At 37.3% G+C, this 24,528-nt stretch overlaps 1 protein-coding gene across 3 annotated transcripts in view; it reads left to right on the top strand.

Annotated features, from left to right (window-relative positions):
- The window catches only part of EFHB (EF-hand domain family member B), a 50,513-nt gene that overhangs the window by 9,849 nt on the left and 16,136 nt on the right, over positions 1 to 24,528 (top strand). For 2 of the 3 annotated variants that reach the window (XM_003992159.5, XM_045037665.1), the window contains exons 2-8: positions 10,580 to 10,642; positions 11,094 to 11,237; positions 11,928 to 12,108; positions 13,780 to 13,890; positions 17,694 to 17,823; positions 22,160 to 22,243; positions 22,822 to 22,889. In XM_003992159.5, coding sequence (XP_003992208.4) covers positions 10,580 to 10,642; positions 11,094 to 11,237; positions 11,928 to 12,108; positions 13,780 to 13,890; positions 17,694 to 17,823; positions 22,160 to 22,243; positions 22,822 to 22,889 — 781 coding nt within the window. The remainder of the gene's footprint in view (positions 1 to 10,579; positions 10,643 to 11,093; positions 11,238 to 11,927; positions 12,109 to 13,779; positions 13,891 to 17,693; positions 17,824 to 22,159; positions 22,244 to 22,821; positions 22,890 to 24,528) is intronic. The other variant, XM_023260590.2, reaches the window with a different exon arrangement.

Genomic DNA, 24,528 nt, shown 5'->3' with positions numbered 1-24,528 from the left:
ATGTTTTTTTTTTTTTTTTTTTTTTTGAAGCAGGGACCCAAGTTGGAAGGAAGAGTCTCTTTAACTCTTTATTATTTTCTTTTAAAGTTTATTATTTATTTTGTGTGTGAGAAAGAATCCCAGTGCAGGGCTCGAGCTCACAAATCATGAGCCAAAATCAAGAGTCAGATGTTTAACTAACTGAGCCACCCAGGTGTCCCTAAAAATGGTCTTGTATCAACCTTCCTGAGTGGACTTGAATCTTGGGAACCAATCATAGACATGGTCATTGAAAGCTGTAATAGTGGGAACTGACTGAGGAGGTGGCCAAATGAGGCAGAACAGCTGTGATTAGGAACTGAGAAAGGGGTGGTTGAGTAAGGATGTGGTCAGTACAGTTGGGAGTTTGATTACATACAGAGGACCTGAGAAGATGAGTGGATATATTGAGGAAAACAGCCAAGTTTCTCACTGATAGAGAAAAAAGTTACCAATATGAAGAAGAAAAGGATAGAAGGAATCCTGCTTGGTTGGATTTTAATTGGTGGACACTCATGGTATATCTATATCTATGTCCCTGTCTGAATCCATGTCTATGTATCTGCATGCATTTTATAAAACAGAGTATTATAAAATTGATATAGATGCTAGTATGGGGGTGTGTGTATACATACATAAATACATACATACATACATACATACCTTACCTCTATTCTCTAAGAGGATCTAGAAGCAATGTTTATCTGGTAACAAATGAACATACCAAAAACCAGACCTTCATTTCTGAATATCATTCTGTATTAAAAGGAATAAGGACACTGGAAGAATGGCTGACTCTAGGGCTGGTGCAGTACAGTATGAACTTGAAACACTTTTGGGAGCCAAAAAGTAAGAAAATTCTCAAAGAATAATGCAGATGTGTCAAGGGGCACAGAAAGAAGCTTGAAGGAGCTCTTAGTGAACCAAACTGTTGGGTTTGGGGCATTGAGTAAAATAGAAATCCATGAACTTAGACTTATGTAAATACATGAAAAATTGAACAGCCAGCAAGAAAAGAAAGCTTCCTTGCAGTATAATGCCAATTAATAAGTATGGATGGAAGGATGGAATTAGAAAGTCACCATTTGGCAACCATCATGATAGTAATGATTTAGGCAAAAATCATCAATGGATCTTAAACAGTAAGTGAAAGTTTGGTATGGAACTGGATATTTACATAGAATAATTAATAATTGCAAAGGAAAAATAACTTTATGGTAGAGAAATGTAGCAGATATCACCTTCATTCAGTGACTGAAGTTAACACTATCAGTAATCGGACAGATTGACAGTGTGTGCTCCCTGACAGAAGAACACAGCATTGTTTCTGTGACACCCCTGACAAAAACGTATAATTTTAATCATAAGAAAACACTAGTCAAACCTAAACCGAAGGACGACATTTTATAAAATAACTGGCCTGTTCTCCAAAAATGTCAAGGTCATGAAAGACAAGGAAATATTAGGAACTTGGGATAATCCCTGAGAAGCCCAGCCCTTGGGAGAAAGTGTAATAAAGTTTGGATCTGAAAATCAAAAGATCAGTTGTAAGTTGATATTCAGCACAGTTGGGCTTCTGGTTCCACTTCTTTTTTTTTTTAATTTTTTTTTTCAACGTTTTTATTTATTTTTGGGACAGAGAGAGACAGAGCATGAACGGGGGAGGGGCAGAGAGAGAGGGAGACACAGAATTGGAAACAGGCTCCAGGCTCTGAGCCATCAGCCCAGAGCCTGACGCGGGGCTCAAACTCACGAACCGCGAGATCGTGACCTGGCTGAAGTCGGACGCTTAACCGACTACGCCACCCAGGCTCCCCCTCCACTTCTTTATCTTATGCTAGCCTGATTCCCTACCTCTCTGCACCAGCTCCCACTCCCTTCCACCAAATCTGGATTTATTTTCCCAAAGCAGATTTTAGAGTAAAAAATGCCAAGGCCAAGATAAGGTAGGGATGTAGCTCCATGCTGAAAATGGGTCATTAATAAATAAAAATATACTTTCTGTAATGCAGGTTCCCTGGCTTTCTCTCTCAGAGGATGAAATCAAAGATATTTCCCAGACATTGAAACAATGATTAGAAATATTCAGATACATCTTAAAAAATACTTTTCAAGTTTATTTATTTATTTTGAGAGAAACAGAGACAGTGTGAGTGGGGGAGGGGCAGATGGGGAGAGAGAGAGAGAGAGAGAGAGAGAGAGAGAGAGAGAGAATCCCAAGCAGGCTCCACGTTGCCAGCACAGAGCCTGATGCAGGGCTCAAAACCAGGAAACTGTGAGATCATGACCTGAGCCAAAACCAAGAGTCATAGGCTTAACCAACTGAGCCACCCAGGCACCCCACAAATATTCAGATACATTTTGATGGGTTTTTGGAGTGGTCATGGGGATTCAGAGCTGACAGCCAAGAAAGAATTCTTGAAGAAGTCTTTGGTGCAAAAAGGTGATTTTATTAAAGCAAGGAGACAGGATGCATGGGCAGAAAGAGCTGCACTGGGGTTGTGCAGAGTGACTGGTTACATACTGTGGAGCTGGGGGAGGTAGATTCAAGAAGTTTCTTAAAGGGATTTCCATATGCTAAAGAAGACTCACAGATTACTGGAGGCCTAGCTATTGTCTGGCTAGAGTTGTTTTTCCCTCTAGCAAAACACTATCATTAAGACGGTAGGAAAACAAAAAAAGAGTAGAGAGTTCCTGGAGATTAGGCTATTGATAAGATTCCCCTTTTCTTCTAATTGTACTAAGATATTTGTAAACTGGTAGAGACTTATTTCCTGCCCAACTGTGACCTCTATCAGTTAACTGTTGGTTTTCTTTCCCTTTCCTATGTCCTTGGGCAGCCAGAAGTGCCTGAGGAATATCACACATATCCCCCCTGGAGGGAAGGGGGTTGTGCTAGCTTGTGCTTGCCTTATGGTCTCTCATCATATTTGATTTAATAGTAGGGCCAGAAAGAGAGAATAGGTAAAATGAGGTAGAGAAAATTATCAAAAAATACAGCCACATTTCTTTGATTTTAGGATACAAATCAAGATTGCAAGGAGCTGGGGTGCCTGGGTGGCTCAGTCAGTTAAGTGTCCGACTCTTGATTTCGGCTCAGGTCATGATGTCATGGTTGGTGAGATGGAGACTCCAGTTGGGCACTGAGCTCGGCTCAGAGTCTGCTTGAGATTCTGTCTCTCCCTCTGCCCCTTCTGTGCAAGCATTCTCTCAAAAATAAATAAATGTTTAAAAAAGTTTGCAAGTAGTTAATTGAGGATCAAGCCAAATGAAGGAAAGAATACCGATACCATGGATCATTACTATGAAATTTCTGAAAACTAGGGATATAGAGATGATTCTAAATACATCCATAGAGGGGAAAAATCACATATAATGGAAAAATTCAGAACTATATTAGACATCTAATTAGCAAGATCACTTCTTCTTTTTTTTTTTTAAGTAATCTCTTTGCCCACCAATGGGGTTTAATGCACTACCTTAAGATCAAGAGTTGCATGCTCTACTGACTAAGCCCATTAGGTACCCTAGACAGCCTCTTTTTTTTTTTTTTTTTTTAATATTTTAAAGTTTATTTATTTTGAGAGCACAAGTGGGGCAGGGGCAGAGAGAGGGAGAGAGAATCCCAAGCAGGCTCCATACTGTCAGCACAGAACCCAACTGTCAGCATAGAGCCGAAAGGCCAACTGTGGGGCTCAAACTCAAACTGTGAGATCATGACCTAAACTGAAGTTGGATGCTTAACCTGATTGAGCCATCCAGGTGCCCCACCTTAGATCACCTCCTAAAGGACATTGGCATAATGCTTTCAGAATTGGGAGAGAAATTATTTGCTACCTTGTATTTTATACCTAGCCAAACCACTAATCAAATGTAAAGAGTAGCATAAAGATATTTTCAGGAACCTGTTAAAAAAAAAAATTCAACTGAGTAAATTTGAAGATCTAATGGACTTTTTTCTAACAGCTCATGAATCAGGCAGCATCCCCTTTAGTAAGTGGAAAAGAGCTATGAGGAGCTGTTGAAAATGTAACTCTTTTATAAGCAGAAGGGGCAGGGATAAGGAAGTCATTAATAAAAAGAAAGGATTACTTCAGGCAAGGTCACCTCTCTCTTGGTAAGGGTGGGGTCTACTAAGCAGATGACCTCACAAGGGTTGATCAGGAAATTCCAGACTGATTGATTTAAAATTCCACTCCTGGGAAAGGCTGAAACTGCAATTAGGTTATATATTAAGTCCTAGTTTGCTAACATGGGGCTTAGCATAAATGGCTCCATTTTAAGCCTGTTTGTTTTTTGTTTTTTGTTTTTAACATGCAAGGAATCAAAAGTTGATTTTTATTCTTTTTTAGGAAAATACTAAAGAATTTACTTCAGTGAAATGGGGATAGATGGGGTTTAGGGAATAGGCAAACCTAACTCTGAAGCATGGCAAAGGAAAAATTCCCAGGACAAGAGCTCTGCACAGACTTAAGAGCAACCAGCTGAGATTAAAGCAAGAAGACAAAGTGCTATAGGAGAGCTTATTTAAAAAACAAACAAACAAATACACCCTAGAAATTTGACAGTTTGGTTGGAGTACTTGGAAAAATTTAGAAATAGGCATATTAAAAAACACAAAAAGCAAAGGCAAAAGCAACGATTAGGAAAAAATAACGTAACATAACATAACATGACAATATATAATATACTTACTTATTTTAGCCGTGAACAATAATTATCATAATGTAAACACCATTGACTTTATCAAAAAGTATGATGTAACCGTACTGAGAGGTATAAGAGCTCCAGCCTTCTCCATCATAAAAGGGTACCAGTAGATGATGTCTAAGACTAATCAGTATGTATCAGTATAAGGGTTAGAAACATGCAGATAAATACCAGAAGTGGCTGAAAGTGTAGAAGACAGTTGGTAGGACTAGATGCAAGTGGGGTGGGGAAATGCTGTTTTTTATTACAACCCTTTGAGTTTTGAACAGAGTACATGTATTATTTAGACAAAGTTAATTTTGAAAAAGAGAGAGAAAATAACATTCATTCTTCTAAGTCTTTTGAACCAGACCAGATGGCAATCTTGACACATCTGTATGGTGTACATACATGTTTGACTTGAACTTGGGGGTGCATAGGCTTGTCCTTCTGGATGATAGGTGCTAAAATAAGTAATAAATGATGAGTGATAAATCAGGTAGGGAATCCTTGCTATAGAAACTGCAAAGATGTAGATGAATATACCTTATAAAATAGATTATTTGGTTTCATTTTTATTCCCTGGGTTTGAGACTTTATCTTCCTCTCTCTCCTTTGAAAAATCTACTAGTATTTATTAAAGTGTTTATTCCAGGCTGGCCTTAATCATATTATGGGGAATAAGTTTGAAACCAAGAATTAAAAGGGCAGTACCTCTTCCTCTGAAACCAATCTGTGGTTGAGAGATAGTAGTTGGGAAGAAATCTTTAAGAGAAAGGAGGCAAGATTTATGTTATAAAAAACCCACTGTCTTACCTATATGGAGATTTTTTTCTTCGATTACCAACCTTGGAAATAGCCTTTTATTTTATAAATGAAGTCAGTGGTAGAAACACTTGAAGAAATGAAACTCCAAGTAGGGGTTCCTATATATGGCTTTTCATACAAGGCTAATTTAGTGACACAAATAAAACCTCCGAGGTCAAATTAATGGTAGAGCACTAAATGATCCTTCCTTTTGAGATTTAAAATGTACCTTAGTATAATAAAGATCCATCATTTCCCAAGTTTTTGCCAGCATAATTTTATTTTCATTTTTTTTAAAGTTTATTTATTTTCAGAGAGAGAGAGTGCAAGTGGAGGAGGGGCAGAGACAGAGAGAGAGGGAAGAGAGAGAGAATCCCAAGCAGGCTCTGCTCTGTTAGCCCAGAGTCCCATTCAGGCTTCAAACCCATGAAACTGTGAGATCATGACTTGAGCTGAAATCAAGAGTTGTCCGATGCTTAACCAACTAAGCCACCCAGGCGCCCCTGCCAGCATAATTTTAAAAATACATACATTAACTATAGGTGTTCATGTGACTAAAGTTTGAGGAACAGGGCTAAGGAACTCTACCCATCCCTGGTGGTGCAAGAAGAAGTCCCTCCTAGGAGTTCACAGTCCTGGAGAGTGTGTTTTATGGTGTGTTGGGGGATAGGGTTATACTTAATGTTTGTTTATATTTCTTGGCTGGATCCTGACACCAAAGCTCCGTGAGTCAACAGAAAATCTTCAGGAAGATCATTGCTCTCTTCCTCAGGTTAGGAAGGTCATTAGGACCCCCCTAGGCTACCTTTTAGAGTTCGGGAAGTAGACTCAAGGTGGCCATTAAAGCTGCTTCTAAATTCTGTCTTGGGCCTGCATATACTTGATTATTATTCTTAGTTTCTGGTGCTCTTGTTGCTGTTTGCCTTCTATTTGATGTTGTTTGTAGGCTTTTTGATAACCTTTTATTGCTTTCTTTTGCTTTATAAAGCAATATATAGTAGTAAAATATTAAGAAGAATAGTATAAAGAAGAAAGTAAGTCACTTATAATCTCACCACTCAAATAGAATCACAACTAGCAACTTTTTGTCTATGTGTTCTGCGTGTACTGCTGCGTATAGAGATGTGATTCTGTGTATTTTGGTTTTTTGTGTGTTTTCTTTTTGGTGCAGAAAAGGTGGTTTTATTAAAGCATGGGGATGGGACCTGTGGGCAGAAAGAGCTGCCTGTGTGTATCCATATGATACAAATTTACATCTTTGTTTTAATTCACATTATGTCATGAACATTTTTATACTATTCAAAATTATTTATATCCATCATTTTAAATGATTATACAATAGTATATTATTTTTTTAAATGTTTTATTTATTTTTGAGAAAGAGAGAGAAAAAAAAAACACTCCAGCAGGGGAGGGGCACACAGGCTGGAATCAGGCTCTGTGCTGACAGCAGACAGTCCATTGGGGGTCTTGAACTCTCAAACTGCAAGATCATGACCTGAGCCAAAGTCAGGTGCTTAACCGACTGAGCCACCCAGGTGCCCCACAATAGTATGTCATTTGAAGATACCATAATTTATTGAACCATTTGCCTGTTTTTCCATATTTAGTGTGTTTACGTATATATAATTTTTTTAAATGTTTATTTTTGAGAGTGAGAGACAGAGTGTGAGCAGGGGAGGGGTAGAGAGAGAAGGAGACACAGAATCTAAAACAGAACCTGAACCAGGCTCCAAGCTTGTTTATGTCTATGTAAATAAAACACAATTTTATTCTCTTAGTGGACCACATGAAAAATGACACAATAAATGTTCACCAAACTTGGGGCCTATGTTTGGGATAGCCAAATTCAGGTGTAGGCCATGAAGGAAAGAATGTATTTTTGTTGTGGGGCTTGATGGAGAAACTTTAGGGGAGGAAAAATAATTTTGTCTCTACTCTTCCGAGTTCTTGGCTGAGACTCCCTGCCATAAAAAACAGATTAGCAAGAGAAAAACAAACAGAAGTTTTTTAAATATGTATACCTCATGCATACATGAGAGATACCCAGAAAAACTGAGTAATTCCCCAAGATAGCTCAAGCCACCTCCTTAAACACCATTTTAAGTTAAAAACAAAAGAAAGGTGTTGGGACAAAGGGAAGTCCAGTTGTGGGAGGTTGCCAAGAAAAGTAGAGTAAACAAGGGTTAGGTTTGTCATGCAGATTTAAGTCAGTGTTTCCCTGTTGATAAGAGTGGAGTCTTACAGCCATCCTTTTCTTTCTGGTACTGGGAGGGAGACACATTTACAAATGACTTCCTTTGTAAAACATAAATATCCCTTATGAAAGGGTCACTTCTATTCTTGTTTGCAGAGCTTCTTTCTCATCTGCTGTTTCTTAGAATGGTCAGCTCAGAATAATCTTTTTTCTGCTACCTTTCATACCTCAAAGCGATGGACAGACATCCTTGAGAACAACTGAAGTAAAAAGAGAGATCCATGACTGAAGTGGGGTGGAGGAGACTTGTCAGACATATTATATGACACTAGATAGAAATCAGACATAATGGCTTCCATTTTTGTGTCCCCAGTCAAATGGCATGAGGACATCAACCTACTCATAGCTACTGATCTGCAATCAAATTGCTTTTCATGTAGGCAACTCTATGAGGAATCCCAAGGGCATTTCTGTCCACAAAATGTTTACAATGATGAAAACCTAGAATATCTACCGTCAAACACTTGGAAGGGAAGCCGGTATGAAGGACAGGTAGAATTCTGTATGAGGCCATGGGCTGATTGATCCATCAATCAATCCATCCTTGCTTCTATCTCTGTAACTGTCTATCACCCACATAATTAGCTGCATGAGTATTCCCATATTCTTCAGCCTCATGAGGCTATCTTTCCATTGAATATTTAAAAGAATGGCTGGAGCGCCTATAACAGGTATAGCAGGAGAGACTTTATGTTCCTTGATATCTCGGAGGTTTCTTACAATTTTTTAGCTGAATTAAAAATCACTTGTATGTGTCCTCCCTTTTCTGTATGCTGCTTTAGCCCAATTTACAACACAGTCTCTTTCCCTTTTTTCACACAGTGTTCTCACATAATGTAGTTGTATGAATATAATTTACTTGGAATGACTGGGTGGCTCAGTCTGTTGAACGTCCTTTTCTTGATTTCGGCTCAGGTCATGATCTTAGAGTCATGAGATGGAGCCCTGCTTAAGATTCTCTCTCTCTCTCTGCCCTTCTCCCCCCCTCATGCTCTATCTCTCAAATAAATAAATAAATAAATAAATAAATAAATAAATAAATAAATAAATAAGCATGTGTTAACGACTTTTAAAAAATTGAATTTACTTAAGATTTGGCATTAAAGCTTCTCACTGGCCAATTTCTTGTATTGGTCCTCCTGGCCTCTCACTTGTTGAAGGCCTTTCCCACCTTCTCCTCAATATTGTCATTTCCTTTAATCCTTCCTTAGTCTAGCCCATCAATAGTTCATATTTTTTCACATTAATTTTTTTTAATTTTATTTTAGAGAATGAGCAGGGGAAGGACGGGGGGGGGGGGAGAGAGAGAGAGAGAGAGAGAGAGAGAGAGAGAGAGAATATCTCAAGCAGGCTCCATGCTCAGCATGGAGCTTGACATGGGGCTCAATCCCACCACTCTGGGATCATGACCTGAGCCCAAATCAAGAGTTGGATATGCAACCGACTGAGACACCCAAGCGCCGCTCTCCTGTTTTTTAGCAAAGCAATTAAATTCTCTGTCTGCTCATGTCTGTGGGCTTCCTCTTTTATACCCAGAGATGTTGTCAAGATACTGTCTTAAATCTTGCTGGTTCTCCTCCTAAGAGGAATTCTGTACTCAACACTTAACATAATAAAAAGCTTTCACATACCCATCTATATCCATGTATCTATTTATATTTTTATCCAGCTATCCATTTAATCTATCTATCCCCTTGCCAACATCTACACATTTATCCATCCACCCAACTCTCAATCTTTCTGCTTTTCTCCATCCGGATTCCTCCATGACCCTCCAAAGACCCAGAACACTCTTTTATTTATTTATTTATTTATTTATTTATTTATTTATTTATTTATTTATTTTTTAACGTTTATTTATTGTTGAGACAGAGAGAGACAGAGCATGAACGGGGGAGGGTCAGAGAGAGGGAGACACAGAATCCGAAACAGGCTCCAGGCTCTGAGCTGTCAGCACAGAGCCCGATGCGGGGCTCGAACTCACGGACCGCGAGATCATGACCTGAGCCGAAGTCGGCCGCTTAACCGACTGAGCCACCCAGGCGCCCCCCAGAACACTCTTTATGGGAAGTTTCTTTCTCTAATTTTTTTAAAAAGAAACTTATGCTTTGCACAAATAACTATCAGCTGCCTTGAAATGACAAAGGAGAAATAGATAAAAAGTGTATCTCTGGGAATAAATAATTATAATCTTTGTCTTGGGCAAAGGAAGAACAGGTAAGAACCAAGTTAGAATTAAGTGAACAAAACCAAGTGCATTGGGGCCATTCACTGAAGGAGCTTGGCCAGGAAGGACATAGTTGCATATGCCAAAAGTTGGGTGTTGGTAGAAATACACTCAAATGCAAACATACTACACACATTCAGAAGTACCTAATACTTTTTCTTGAGCTTAGTTTGAATGCAGCTGTACTCTCATTGTACTGATTATGTCATGCAACGGATAAACATTATTTCTAAAAGTTGACTCCCTCAGCATATTCACAGAGATCCCATAACTGGAAGGATCACTGACAATACTACCACTCTATGTGTGTGTGTGTGTGAGTGTGTGTGTGTGTGTGTATAAAACTATATGTGGGTATAATATATATAGTGGTATATTTAGCAATTAATATTTATTATGTTATATATCAGGATTACTGTAGATTTGCTATATTTCTTATTTTTTTTCTTAATTGTGTTAAATAGTTGAAAGTAACTTTGTAGCATTAGAAGCATAGCCCAAATTTGAAATAAATGCCATTGTTTAAAATGCTCCACCTCTACACTGACATGGCCAACTATTTATTTTCTTTTTCCCCTTAGGCAGGGAAAGTTATTCCTATTGGAGACAGAGTTGCAACCTGTTTGACTGAAAAACTTCCCAGGGTGAGCATTTTCAATATGGATTTTTGTGAGCATTAGACAACTCCCAACATTTCTTATGAAAGTTGTATAAACTTAATGTGGTCAATTTTGATTATTTACTGTATTTTGAGTCCTTTTATTGATTTTGTCCAAGGAAGTAAAAATTCAGGCTTAAAATTTCCAGCTCTACAAAAACTATTGAAAATACCATTTATTTCTATAGAAAATAGTCGTTTATGTTATGCTTTCTAACCTGAATACTTCCTGGTTGTTTTCTAATATAAATTTTAAAATATGATGTTTATTTCTATAAAACAAACACATGTTAGGAAGTTTCATTATTTGGGTCTATAGTTCCTCATGTACTTACTCTACTCATGCAATGAAGGGGGGGGGTGTTCACTGATTGGTATAGATTAATCTTGCTAATATTTTCAAAACTACTTAGTTTCATTTTCTTGTCTCACTGTAGCTAATTACTCCACCTGAGGCAAAAAAATTTTTCAACTATAGATATCCACCTGCTGGAGCTGAAAGAGTATTTTATGGCAGAGCAAATGATCCCCAAATCGCACCTTATTTGACACATGGAATAAGATCTAAAACTTCAATACCGGTAACGTCTTTTCCTTTTTTCCCTGTACGTTATTAACTTCCCAAAGTGAAATTGCACAAATGAGGTATTAATGAAATCATCAGTTCCAGTTTCCTTCCCTCTCATACTCTTGAGTAGTGAAAAAATCCAAGCAGCAATAGCCAAGACACAAGATATTAATGGTCTGAGCCACAAACTACACATTCTCCCCTCAGATAATTAAGAGCCAAGGTTGCTCTCCATTCTCTCTGAGTAGAGAGAAATGCTGTTGGGCTTTGTTAGAACACAGAGAGGATGAAGGCTGGGTGATACCACGTTGAGGCACTACATGGTGCTTGTGTATACTTTGCAGGGAGCAGGCTGAATGTTGACTGGGCAGTCCAGATTCAGAACACCTCATCTATATATCTGGAGAGAGCTTGTGGCAGCCTCGTGGCTCTTGCACTTGTCGTTCCCACACTTCTAGACTCTGAGTCAAGTAGCCACGGAGCTCTCTTCATAAACCTTAGAGCCTCCTTGAAGGTTCATGTGTAGGCATGGTTGAGCTTCATAGCTCCAATTCTGACAGTTCATTTGAAGATGAGCAAAGGCAAGGACAATGAAATGTTTTTCCATAATCATATTCTCTTCTTCCCAGTTATTGATTAGTTTCAGTTTTCAGATTTTTGCTTTTGGTTGTTGTTACATCTGTGCTTTATATGATTTCTTTAGGCAAAGGTATTGATAAATCCACAGCCCATTACAACATTTCAACAGAAAATTAAAGATAAAAAGGAATCAGTATATTTAAGCAATCAAAGGGCACCATTAGGAAAATCTCATGATCAAAGGCCAGGATTACCTAAAGGCCTGGATGTACTCCATACGACATTTGGGACAGCAGTCGTCAGAGGTAATAAAAAAAAAAATGGTGGGGAGCTGAATGATAAAATGAGTCTTCTAAAAAAAAAAAAAAAGAAAGAAAAAGAATTCTTAGAAAATGGAATTGAATATCTTTTTTTTTTTTTAATTTTTTTTTTCAATGTTTATTTATTTTTGGGACAGAGAGAGACAGAGCATGAACGGGGGAGGGGCAGAGAAAGAGGGAGACACAGAATCGGAAACAGGCTCCAGGCTCCGAGCCATCAGCCCAGAGCCCGACGCGGGGCTCGAACTCACGGACCCCGAGATCGTGACCTGGCTGAAGTCGGACGCTTAACCGACTGCGCCACCCAGGCGCCCCTGGAATTGAATATCTTGTTGACATGGCATTTGGTGGTGGTACAAATGATGATTCAGAATGAAAGATGGGATCATAGCAAGAAAATTAGTCTCAGACCCAGAATCCTTAGAGTTTATGTGTACCAAGCAGTAAAATTTCAGGTTTTGGAGGCAGATTCAGCGAGAGATGATATAAAAACAGGAGAGAGATTCAAGAAAGTTAATATTGGAGCCAGCTATGAAGTCTGCAATCCCATTTCTATGGACGTCCATTTGTGTGTTTTATTTCCACCGATGCTTCTGATGTGCTCATAACTCTTAACTTTTTATGAAACAGACCACAGAACAAGTAAGTTTGACCAGTGCTGTGTACCACACTCCATCCGTGCAGATCCACAGTGTCAACCGTGTATTAACCAAATGTAGGCCGTGTGTAGAGCAGAACTTCACTCTTCTTTGGAGAGGAGTGGAGCACATCTTTCAACAAACAATAAGTTAAAATGGAATTGGTCACAGGTCATTGTTTCTTCTGAAGCCCCAGCCTCCTGCCATGTTGTTGGGTGCTTTTCCTTACACCCATTTCACATTTATTCCCTCCTCTCCTTTTCAGGTCTCTTCTCCTCTTTCTCCAGGAATCTTACCACAGGAGACCTCAAATTACATTTTTCTTTATCCTGCAGAGAAGTTTGGTTCTCTTTGTTTTTCTGCACCCATTAAGGCTCTATCTCAGGAACCCTACCTTTGTTTTCACCCAAAGGGCCAATAGATTATTTTCCTTAACATAGTAACACCCACTCTGGAAATAAATTATGCCTCTCTCTTGGGATGAAAAATCTGCAAAATCTACACTTCATCATATCAGATCTAAAGTTAAAATTAGGCAAAATTTGAGGCTTGAAAAAAATGTATTTTAGGATAGATGATCTTTTTCCTTTATACTAGTATTTAAAAATTGTATTTATGTAGGCATGGCATTACAACATTATAATTATTATATCATAACTGCTATCTAGGATTACACCATTCAATGTGAAAGTACTGTCAAGGTATACCACATTTAAATACATAATAGAATGTTCTAAAATGTGCATATGTCTATTCATAGCTGTAATAATTCCTCTATGAGACAAAAAGTACTGCCTTACAGGATTATTCTGAGTTGACCCGCTTTCTGGTATTCTTCACTATTTGTGTATAGGCTGTGCCCTGTCTTTCTTGCTAAATCTTCATTTGTGTTCTCTCAGAGTGCCCATGTAGCCTATGCCATTGGTATACCTCATTTGTCATTTGTTCTAGTCAATTTAAATATGTTATAAATAGATGGAAATTACCTTAAACCTGATTTCATCAATTCTTCCTTTAGAATTATCTGCTAGAGATGTAGTGAATCCACCAAAACCCTATGAAGAAGTATGTAAAGAAGGAAAAGAAGGACATGATCTGTATATTGTTTCTCACAATGATTATTATGTGGGTAAGTGCCCTCCAGTGTAAAATAGGCCTGAGCATATAGGATTCTCAGATTTGTGGAGAGGAATAAAGATTATGTGTATAAGCTTAAATGCCTGGCATATAATAAGTGATCAGTAAATAATAACTTATTAATCATAAGGTCATAACCCCTGATAGCTAGGTACACATATACTTATGCATTTTGTATATTAAATGTAGAAATGTATGTATTATTAAAAGGAAAAAAACATCTTAGAAAGGTTACATGGTAGTTTTAGGTTTAAAAAAATACTGTTCTTATTCAAAGGTCAGGATTATTCTAAGTACTAAGATTGGGTAATGGTCAAGTGCACAGTTTTTTGAATCAGATAGCACAGGCTCAAGTGCTAGCTTATCTATTTACTGTCTCTAAATCTTGGATATTTTAATTATCCTACCATCATCTATTCTAATCTCTTAAATGGAGATGATAATATTGTGAGGATTAGGGGAGTGCCTGCAAAATGCTTAGCATAGTGCCTGGAACATAGAAGGGGCTCAATTACTACTCCTGCTCCTACTCCGACTTCTACTCCCACTCCTATTCCCACTCCTACTCCTACTATTATGATGTAATCTTGTCTGATGTAGCATATCACTAGAACTATTCTATAGCACAACTAAAAGGCATTAGATATTTAGAGTGCTGTGAAATACAGCTTAATTGTTGGCATGTTGGTGCTAAGTGGAATCTTGATGAAATTAATAGAAGACAGAATCAGACTCTGATATATATCCCGAGAAAGCTGATGGATTATATGTGATTGATTCATGAACTCAGTCTTCATTAGCTAGAAGCAAGGCTTGCTCTTTACTGCAGCGCAAGGCCCCTCTCTCCCTTGCTTTCTCTTATTTCTTTACTTTTTCTCCTCTACCACCCTCTCATACCATAGTCCCTCTCTGTGCTCTTCCTCCTAATTCTGTTGGTAGCTGGGCCTGTTTCCTATTCTCATTGCTCCACTGTCTGGAATCTGTCATTCTCTTCTTTCATGGCCAACCTCTGCTGATTCCCTACACTTTAACATATCCAGTCCTGAGATGATTTCTGCCTTCCCACTCTCACGCCACTGCTTCCCTCACTCGGTCGTGGGTACCCCTTCTACTTCCCTGGCTCTCTCGCTCCCTCCCTTTCTTCCTCTCCTCCCTCCAGTCCTCCCTCCTCTTATTCCTCCTTCCCTTTCCCCCTTTTTGTGAAAATACTGTATTCATTTTTTGAAAAAGCTGAGCATGTATTGCACAATAAAATCCAGCACTTTTGTCATCAAACATATATACATATATGTATGTACAACATAATACAGACAACTTGTAACTAGATTCCTTACATATATTTAGCAATTAGAGGAAAATGAGCATAGATTTTTTTTTTATATTTAGAAGAGCTCTAATGGACTATAAAATGACTGACATTACTTTCATTTGATGATTTAAAATTTTTTTTTATTTAATTTTTTTGAGGGGGGTGAGGTGGAGAGAGTGGGAGAAAGAGAGAGAGAGAGAGAGAGAGAGAGAGAGAAAGAGAGAGAGAAAGAGAGAGAGAATCTTAAGCAGGTTCCATACCCAGTGTGGAGCCCGAGGTGGAGCTTGATCTCAGGACCATGAGATTGTGACCTGAGTCGAAATTGAGAGTCAGATGCTTAACCAACCAAGCTACCTGGGTGCCCCCATGTGCTGTTTTTTATGGAAGTTTCATTGGCCTCTTGAAAAGGTGTAAAATCCAGGGTGCCTGGGTAACTCAGGCTGGTTCGTGAGATTGAGCCCCATGTTGGGCTCTGTGCTGACAGCACAGAGCCTACTTGGGATTCTCTCTCTTCCTCTCTCTCTACCCCTTCCCTGATGGCAGATACACATATGCTCTCTCTCTCAAAATAAATAAACATTAAAAAATAAAAAATATATAATAATTGTAGAGAATTTAAAAATCTCAAAAAATGGGGGGCACCGGGCTGGCTCAGTTGGTAGAACATGTGACACTTGATCTTGGGGTTTTAAGTTTGAGCCCCACACTGGGTATAGAGATTACTATAAAAAAAATTAAATCTTTGGGGTGCCTGGCTGGCTTGATTGGAAAAACATGTGAATCTTGATCTCAGGGTCATGAGTTTGCACCCAACACTGGGGGGTACATATTGCATAAATAAATATTAAAACAAATACATACATACATACATACCTAAATATCTCAAAAAAATTGGAAGAGAAAGTAAATGTAACCTTGAAATCCCATTAGCCAGAGATAACTGCAGTTTATATCTTGAACATCTTTTTAACCTGCATGCACTAAGCCATCTATCTTTAGTTGAACGGCGTAATATTCTCCATGCTTTTGGGGAACTTTAATGTATATACATTAAACATTTTTTACTTAAAATAATATGTCAAAAAAAAAAATGGAGTGCCTGGGTGGCTCAGTCAGTTAAGCATCTGACTTGATTTCGGCTCAGGTCATAATCTTATGGTTTATGAGTTTGAGCCCTGAGTCATGGAGCCCCTTAGGATTCTCTGTCTCCCTCTCTCTCTCCCCTTCCCCCATTTGCACACATGCACCCTCTCTCTCTTTCTCTCTCAAAAATAAATAAATAAATATTTAAAAAATAATATGTGAAGGGCACCATTCAATAACAATAAATATATAACATCTTTCAAATACACTTAATTTTAGTCATTACTGTAATAAACATATTTCTTTTATAAAATACAAAGAAAATCTCCCACAATTCCCAGTCTTTCACAGATGATACTTTCATAGATGCTTTTTTTTTTGTGCATTCACATAGGAGTATATATGTGTGTTTTGTTTCCGCACTATATATGCTTTTTTCTACTTGCCTCCCCCCCCATTTAATGTAACACTGTAGTTGTTTTTCCATATCAGTATCTATATTGTATTTTTCAGTATCACAAAATATATTGCTTATATATCTTTGTGAATGTGATGTTTTTAGGATATATTCCTAGATTTATGAACATTTGAAATACTAACTCTGAAAGCCAAAACATACACCGAAATAGGTGCCCCAGTTGGCCCGCACACCCATAGTGTATTAGAGTTTCCACTTCCCATCCTCCTTAACAGTGAGCATTGCCAATCTTCTTTATTTTTACCTGAGAGACAAATTATGATTTCACATTATTGTTTTTATTTACATTGTTTGGATTACTGGTGAGGCTGAATCTCCATCCTTTTTTTAACCTTTTAGCTGATCTCTAGTTTTATCTAGAAAGACTAACACCTTATCTAGAAGACTTTTATCTAGAAGACTAACTCCACATTATGACATGAAAAAAGTACAGTATTAGATGTTAATTATAAAAAGCTCCCTGTTGGGTTCTCAGGCTTCAGTTTCTAACATGAGATAAGTGAATACAATGAAATGGGAGGGTTGCAATGTTCTGATGGTCTCATCAAATCAGCAAGTACAAAACACCAGGCTCTCAAATCTTAGCACAGTGGAAAGGGAATCTTGGGATCCCAAAGCACGGCAGTACCTCCCCTGATCTTTAAGATTTCTGCAACGTTAATGGGGCCTGGATTTTTCATCATTCATATGTCTTTCTCCTACATCATTTCTGTACTTACTTTCCAGATATGAAGACAAGGGACTCTTGTTCCACCAGTCTCCCAGCTCACGTGGGAGGATGCTTGTCCTCCGTTACCAAATCTGTGCACTCCTGGCACCGTTACAATTCCATTTGGTTCCCACTCTCATTTTCATTGTCAGTGAGAGCATAATGTGCTTCTTGCAAGATAAGGTTATTTGTGTTGCTTCCTCTTTTTTATCATAGGAGAAGCAAAGAACCGAAAGTATAACCCATCAAGTTTCCATAGGTTTAACTTGTATGGGGTCCCAACACCACATTTTAATGATGGACGAGCCATGGCAAAAACTTTATATTGGCTCCATGAACTACAAATGTAAGTTTAATTATATTGTATCCTGAAACAGGTGTTAAATATCATGGAACATGTACTTAAAGAATAGTATGTTGATTAAATTTATTTTTTGAAGAGGTGCAATGCATTGATATTGTTCAAACATAAAATTAATAGAAAAAGATATGCAGTGGTATGTCTTCCAAACTTCCCAGTTCTCCCAGAGATAACCATGATACTGTATGTGTGTGTGTATGTGTATCATTCTATGGTTATTTCATGCCTTTGCAAGCAAATCTGAAGACGTATTTTTAATCTATAGAATCAACCCTATTCATGTTTCTTAAAGATGTGGGCTTTCATATCTCTATAAGATGGTCATATCATATATAACTGAATTGTTATTTATCATTCAGTTTTGTTTCATAGTTATTTGGGCACCTGAGTATCTGACTTAATTCTTGTAAACTGTGACCTTTTTATGCCTGAATTCTAGGTAGGACTACTTGCCTAGAAAATTAAAATAAAGTTCCTTAATTTTTCATTTTCTGTGTTATGTTTTATATATAGGTTAACACTTAAGCATTGGGAGATTACTGATAATAATTCATATTTCCTCCTATGCTTAAAAAACCATAAGATTGGAAATACTGATATAGTGGCTTGAATGGTGGCCCCTCAAAAAGACGTTGTTCATATTCTAATTCCTAGAACCTATGAGTGTTACCTTATGTGAGAAAAGGGTCTTTGGAAGTGTAATTAAGGATCTTGAGATGAAGAGGTCATTTTTGGATTATCTGGGTGGTTCCTAAATCCAATGACAAGTGTCCTTATAAGGGAAGGCAGAGGGAGATTTGAGACAGAAGAGGACAAGACACATAGAGAAGAGGTGATGTGAAGATGGGGGAGATTGGAGTGATGTGGTCTCAAGCCAAGAAAGGCCAAAGAATGATATTTGCCTCCAGATGTTGGAAGAGGCAATGAATAGATTCTCCCCTAGAGCCTTTGGAGAGAATGTAGCTTTGCTGACACCTTGGTTTCTAACTTTTGGCCTCCTGGAATTGTGGGAGAATGTTCTTGTCATTTAAGGCCACCAGTTTATGGGAATTTGTTACAGCAACCACAGGAACCCAGTACATCGTGCCTGTACTTCTGCACACCAGTTGTGGAAGTAGATTTGTTTTGCCCTCTGCCCTCTTTAAAGGAGACACTGGCCATCCAAGTCTCCATGGGCCTCAGTGTGCATACAAAGTTTGCATGCCCACAGATACTCAACCTGCCTGGCTCATTCGTGTACCCAATATCATGCAGCTAAAAAGTACTAGGGGTAGAAATGAAACCCAGGCAGCGTGGCTCCAGAGGCTGCCTCTAACCCCCATACCAGGTTTATAGGCACTGGACTCTGTGATCACAGGCCTGAAATACTGTTTTCCATTCCTCGTCTACTTTTTTATTATGAGTTTCTGATACTTGAATTATTCAAAGCAATAATGGTAAAACATAAACCCAAAACAAATTCTTGTAATATTATATACTAAACCCATATGAAATAGTTTTCTTTAGAGTACAGAAGAAGAACCCATATAGCAAACATTTGTTAACTTGTTAATATTAAAGTAGTTAAACCATTATTTAAGGATTATTAAGGATTATAGATATATTAATTAAATATAGAAATTAATGCCTAAAGGGAGATAACAAAATGTGGTTTATCCATTTTTGAAAGCTTAGAAATGTAAAGCTGTTATCAATTTATAAAAGATCTAAAATAAACACAATGGCAATGTGGTCCTTAAGAATGTCCTAGAGCAGAGCCTTTAGGTTATTAACAAGGACATATTTATCAATGATTTGGTGGGATAGTCATAGAAATATACACTGAATACAACCAAAATGAATGCGGTGTTATGTGTCAATTGTATCTAAATTAAACAAACAAACAAACAAACACTGAATTTGTAAAAGCAGGTAACATGCAGGGATAGTTTTCCTCCAACTTGTCTCTACCCCCAAGGAGACATCATTGATGGAACAATGCTTTATTTGATCATATTTCTTGTATTTTGAAACTTAATTATTGCAAAAGCAATAGAGAGATTCTTCATTGCTTTGGTTTGCTGGATTTTTAAAAGTTTATTTTAATATATAAATCAGAGAGAGAGGGGGTGAGAGTAGGGGAGGGGCAGAGAGAGGGAGAGAGAATCCCAAGCAAGCTCCACACTGTTAGTGCAGAGCCTGATGCGGGGACTTGATCTCACAAACCATGAGATCATGACCTGAGCCAAAGTAGGACAGTTAACCAACTGAGGCACCCAGGTGCCCCTGGTTTGCTGGATTTTAAAAAGAACTCACCTCTTCATTCTACAGTGTGATGTCTATTATAATTTTGGAGTTAAGCATGTTTACAATTTAAGGTATCTCAGTTTTATATTTTAATGTAAATTTGGTTTACGCTCAGCTTTTAAGGGATGTATTTCCTCTGTAAAGCTACCTCTATCTATATTCTGTTTATGATCTTTGGTTTGAAGAATCAGAATCTTCAGATGATGGGAGTGTGTGTGTGTGTGTGTGTGTGTGTGTGTGTGTGTGTGTGTGAAAATTCACACGGAGGCCTTTATTCTGAGTTGTTTAGTGAATGCTGTGAGGTTGTGCAATGATGCTGAAGTTAAGGATATTCCGACAGACATGGCTGCTAACAGATACTTCATAGTTCTCCCAGAAACATAATCTAGGCACTTTTAGGGTGAAAGGAGTAAGCTCCGTGATTTATAATCCTTATCCACTTCATCCCTACATGTTCCTAATTATGCCCTTTGGAGGTGGTTTTTAGAATGTCAACCTTATTTGTTCAAATTATGGCCCTTAAACTGCCATTGATTTATTCTGACTTTACCCATATTGTTCTTTTTTTCCCCCTTTTTGAACCAAGGGGAAGTTAATGGAGATATAAGAGATGAATTACTTTACATTTCATCTATTGTTTCTCCACAGAGTGTCACTCTTCTCCAGAAATTTATACGGCTCAGTGTTTCTATAGTACAGGAAACAGTTTTAAAAGCAAATGGAGTTTAAGAATTTAATGTTTATTGTTTTTAGTCTTAGCAAAACAATAATTTATTAATTTTAATGTTATTAAATAGTAGTGTTATATTTTACAGTTCTCAAAAGAAACCTTGTTCATTTAATCACAGTGATAGAAGTAATGAAATTATATTACAGAAAATTGGCAAAATAAAATCACCCATAATCCTGTCACCAAAATTCAACCATTATTATCTTTTTAATGTATTTCTTTCTAGTGTAGCTTCCTGTGTAAATGTTGACATAGCCTTAATCACCATGCGATCCTATTTTATACCCTGCTTTCTCACTTAACATAAAATAATTTTATATTGCTGTATATTCTTAATAACCAACATCTAAAATGCATGCAGAGTGTATTCTTGTTATTGTGACATAATTTAATCACCCTCCATGACTAAACATTTATCTCCTTTTTTTTCATTTGTAGTCAATGAGCTACAAATATATATATATACACATATACATATATGTATGTGTATACATATATATATATGTATGTGTATACATATATATATGTATGTGTATGTGTATACATATATATGTATGTGTATGTGTATACATATATATATATATATGTATACACATACACATACATATATATATGTATACACATACACATACATATATATATATATATATATATATAAAACTTTCCCACATTTTAAGTTGTTATGTGGATTATCTTCTTATGATTGGCTCCCAGATATAGATAAAAGGGAATGACCGTTTTTATGCTTTTTGGGTCATATTACCAAATTATTTCCAAAAAGATTACAGTAATTTGCATTTACCAAGTGTTTTACTGCAAGTTGTACCAATGTTAGGTATTCTGTCTGTCTCTATATTTGCTTATGTACTATGTTAAAAGTGCCACTTTGTTATTCTTTTATTATATATTTGTTACTGGAGAGTATCATAATTTCTCCATATATTTGCTTACTAGATGTGAGTTATCTATTTATATTCTTTGGTTATTTATTTGTTGCTTAAACTTAGAAATTTTAGGAGTTGCATTTGTGATAATGATATTAACACCTTGGTTGTGTTTACTGAAAAAAATGTTAAATCTGCTTGTCTTATTCTTTACACAAAATTTTATATTCTACTATAAACTTATCTTTATAATAGAATATAAATGATAGAAGAATGAACATATACAGATTTTTTTAGCATACAGCATTTTTTTTGAAACTGGATGTATGTTTTGATGACTCAAATGATACTATGGTATTCCTCACCATATGTGTATTTGGCAACCAAGAATACTTAGGTTGACAATTTTCTAATTTTATAGGAAAAGAGGAGCTAAGGTTGTATCTAAGAGAGTTGATGATTTCAAAGAAAAGTTTCAACATCAACTTGGAAGAGTTTTAGATCCGTAAGTTAATAATTAACTTTGAATTGATAGTGTCTTTGGATGGAATTTAAACAGTGCTCTTGTGGTAAATGTTGGTTTGTTTTCTGTTAGGTGCTATCCGTTAATTTAAAAAGTCATCTTTCGTATTAATCAGGGAACTCTACTCCGTAGAGCCTGGGGTTCAAGGAAAGTGCTGAGTCCTCTGAAATGAAGAGGGCATTCGGAGAAAAGGGAGGGAGAATTTTGTGTAAAGCTTTATTTCTGGGATATTAGAAATTTAATTTATCATGTTACATTTTCTCTCTCTCTTCCCTGTGTCTGTCTGTCTGCCTGTTTGTCTCTATTTCCGTATTCTGCTTTGAGTCTGTTCTTAATTTTCTTCTTAACTCTGGGCTTCTGAAGGCCAGGGAAAGCATATATAGCCATTGCTAATGCAAGCGGGAGGTTGGACAGAAGATCTTTTGGAGAACTTCTGTTTGATCTTCATAGTTGGTTATAGGAGAAATATAGGCTATTAAAAACATATGGCAAGTGTATTCTAAATTCCAGAGATGCCGTGTGCTGAGTGTTTTAACTAAAGGATTTGTTTTCTTTGATAGCATTGCAGAAACAATGAATGTTCCCCCAGACCACACGTTTGGATCTTGTCTCCGTGCCGAGGAGTATGGTAAATATACAAACTTTCCCCTTAAAAAACAAACAGCAACATCCCCACAAAGTTATGCTGTTAAATTCACCATCTCCTTCCCTCAAAGCTTCTAATTTTAAAGGCTTAAAACATTACATTAACATTAATGAGAACAATTTGTAGCACAGGAGAGAAAAAAATGTTCATATTACGTTTGAAATATGTACAGTTTAAAGCCTTTGTGAATGAATACCTTAAGTGTAGTCAAGGCTCAGAGCTTTATTTAGAAAATAAATATGGCCTGTGTTAAATACACGAAAGTGAGCGAAGCAGCTTTTTGGTGAATTCAAACATTGGACGAGGCTCTTGTCACTCAATGTGGTGTGCAGACTGGCAATGTTGGTGTCCCCTGAGAGTTTCTAAGCCATACAGAGTCCCAGGCTCCACCCCAGGCCTACTGAATCTGAAACTGCATTTTGAAATATTCCCAGATGAATTGTAGGCACATTGAAATTTGAGAAACCCCTCTACTCTACAATCACATAATTAAGAACCACTCTCTTCCCACCAGCCAATCAATCGATTAATCCATAAAGTGGCAGAAGAAACTTGCCAGGATTTTGTCTTTCTTTCTGAGCCATCTGTACGGTAGATATCCAAAGGCAAGACTAGGCTAAGGCTTGTCAGGATTAGGCCGTGTATCAGTGGTTTTCAAAGAGTCTGCAGTCTACCTGCATTAAAATCACCCAGGGAATTTATGAAATATGCAGGTTCCTGGAACCTGTGCCCAGACGTGCTGATCAAGCAGGCTCTTATGTATGCTTAAACTCAAGTTGAAGAACGGCTGTTGAAAAGGCTTTAGCTAAAGCCCACTCACTGACAAATAAGATGTATATTTATTGAGCTTATGCAATAGTGTTTTCGACCAACATTAATCACATTAATTAGGAGATTGTATTTTGGGTCTGTTTTTTAGATGAATTGTTGCATGTTTAATGTATGCCTAACTGTCTTAGAGGCTCTTCTTACCTGTAAGAGTGGTTAAGAGATGATTTAGGAAATGCATCAATGAGCCTGAAAAGTAAATAGGTAATCATGGTAAATTCTGCTTAGGCGAGGGTAGGCTTCATGCTGGTGGGTGCTTCATCTTGCTATCTGTTGGATCCCCGGGGTCTAGCATACAGTACATTTTTCACAAATATTTATAGCATGAATTGGTGAATCCAACACATAGTTTATCATTTTGACAGTTTGACAGCACTGACAAATTTCCTAATAGTTGATCGAAGTTATCCTTACAAATTGAATAAGATAGTGTTACAAAATGAAAAGGAAGAACACTGACATTAATAATTTTAAAAAGATGTAAGTATCAGTACCAGCATTGGTGCTGCATAGTTGAACTTGCATAGTTGAACTGTGAAAGGGGACTGATAAGTCCTCTCTGGACTTTTTTCTGGAGTTTATGGATGGAGACAGATTAACTGTAGGTTCTCACCTTTTGTGACCATTGTTGGGGTCAATGAATAGCATTTATTCTGCAGAAAGCTCCTGCTTCTAGGGACTTACTGATTTCTTTACTGGGCCTGAATTTCTCCTTTACACTTACTTATGGAAATAAAGGCAGCTGTGCAAAGAATGTCTCATCCTTAAGGCCTGGAGTTACTGGGTATGTTAA

Source organism: Felis catus, chromosome C2, assembly GCF_018350175.1.
Source record: "Felis catus isolate Fca126 chromosome C2, F.catus_Fca126_mat1.0, whole genome shotgun sequence".
NCBI classification, from domain to species: domain Eukaryota; kingdom Metazoa; phylum Chordata; class Mammalia; order Carnivora; family Felidae; genus Felis; species Felis catus.
The sequence above is the reverse complement of the archived record's forward strand: the minus strand, read 5'-3'. Positions and strand labels throughout refer to the sequence as shown.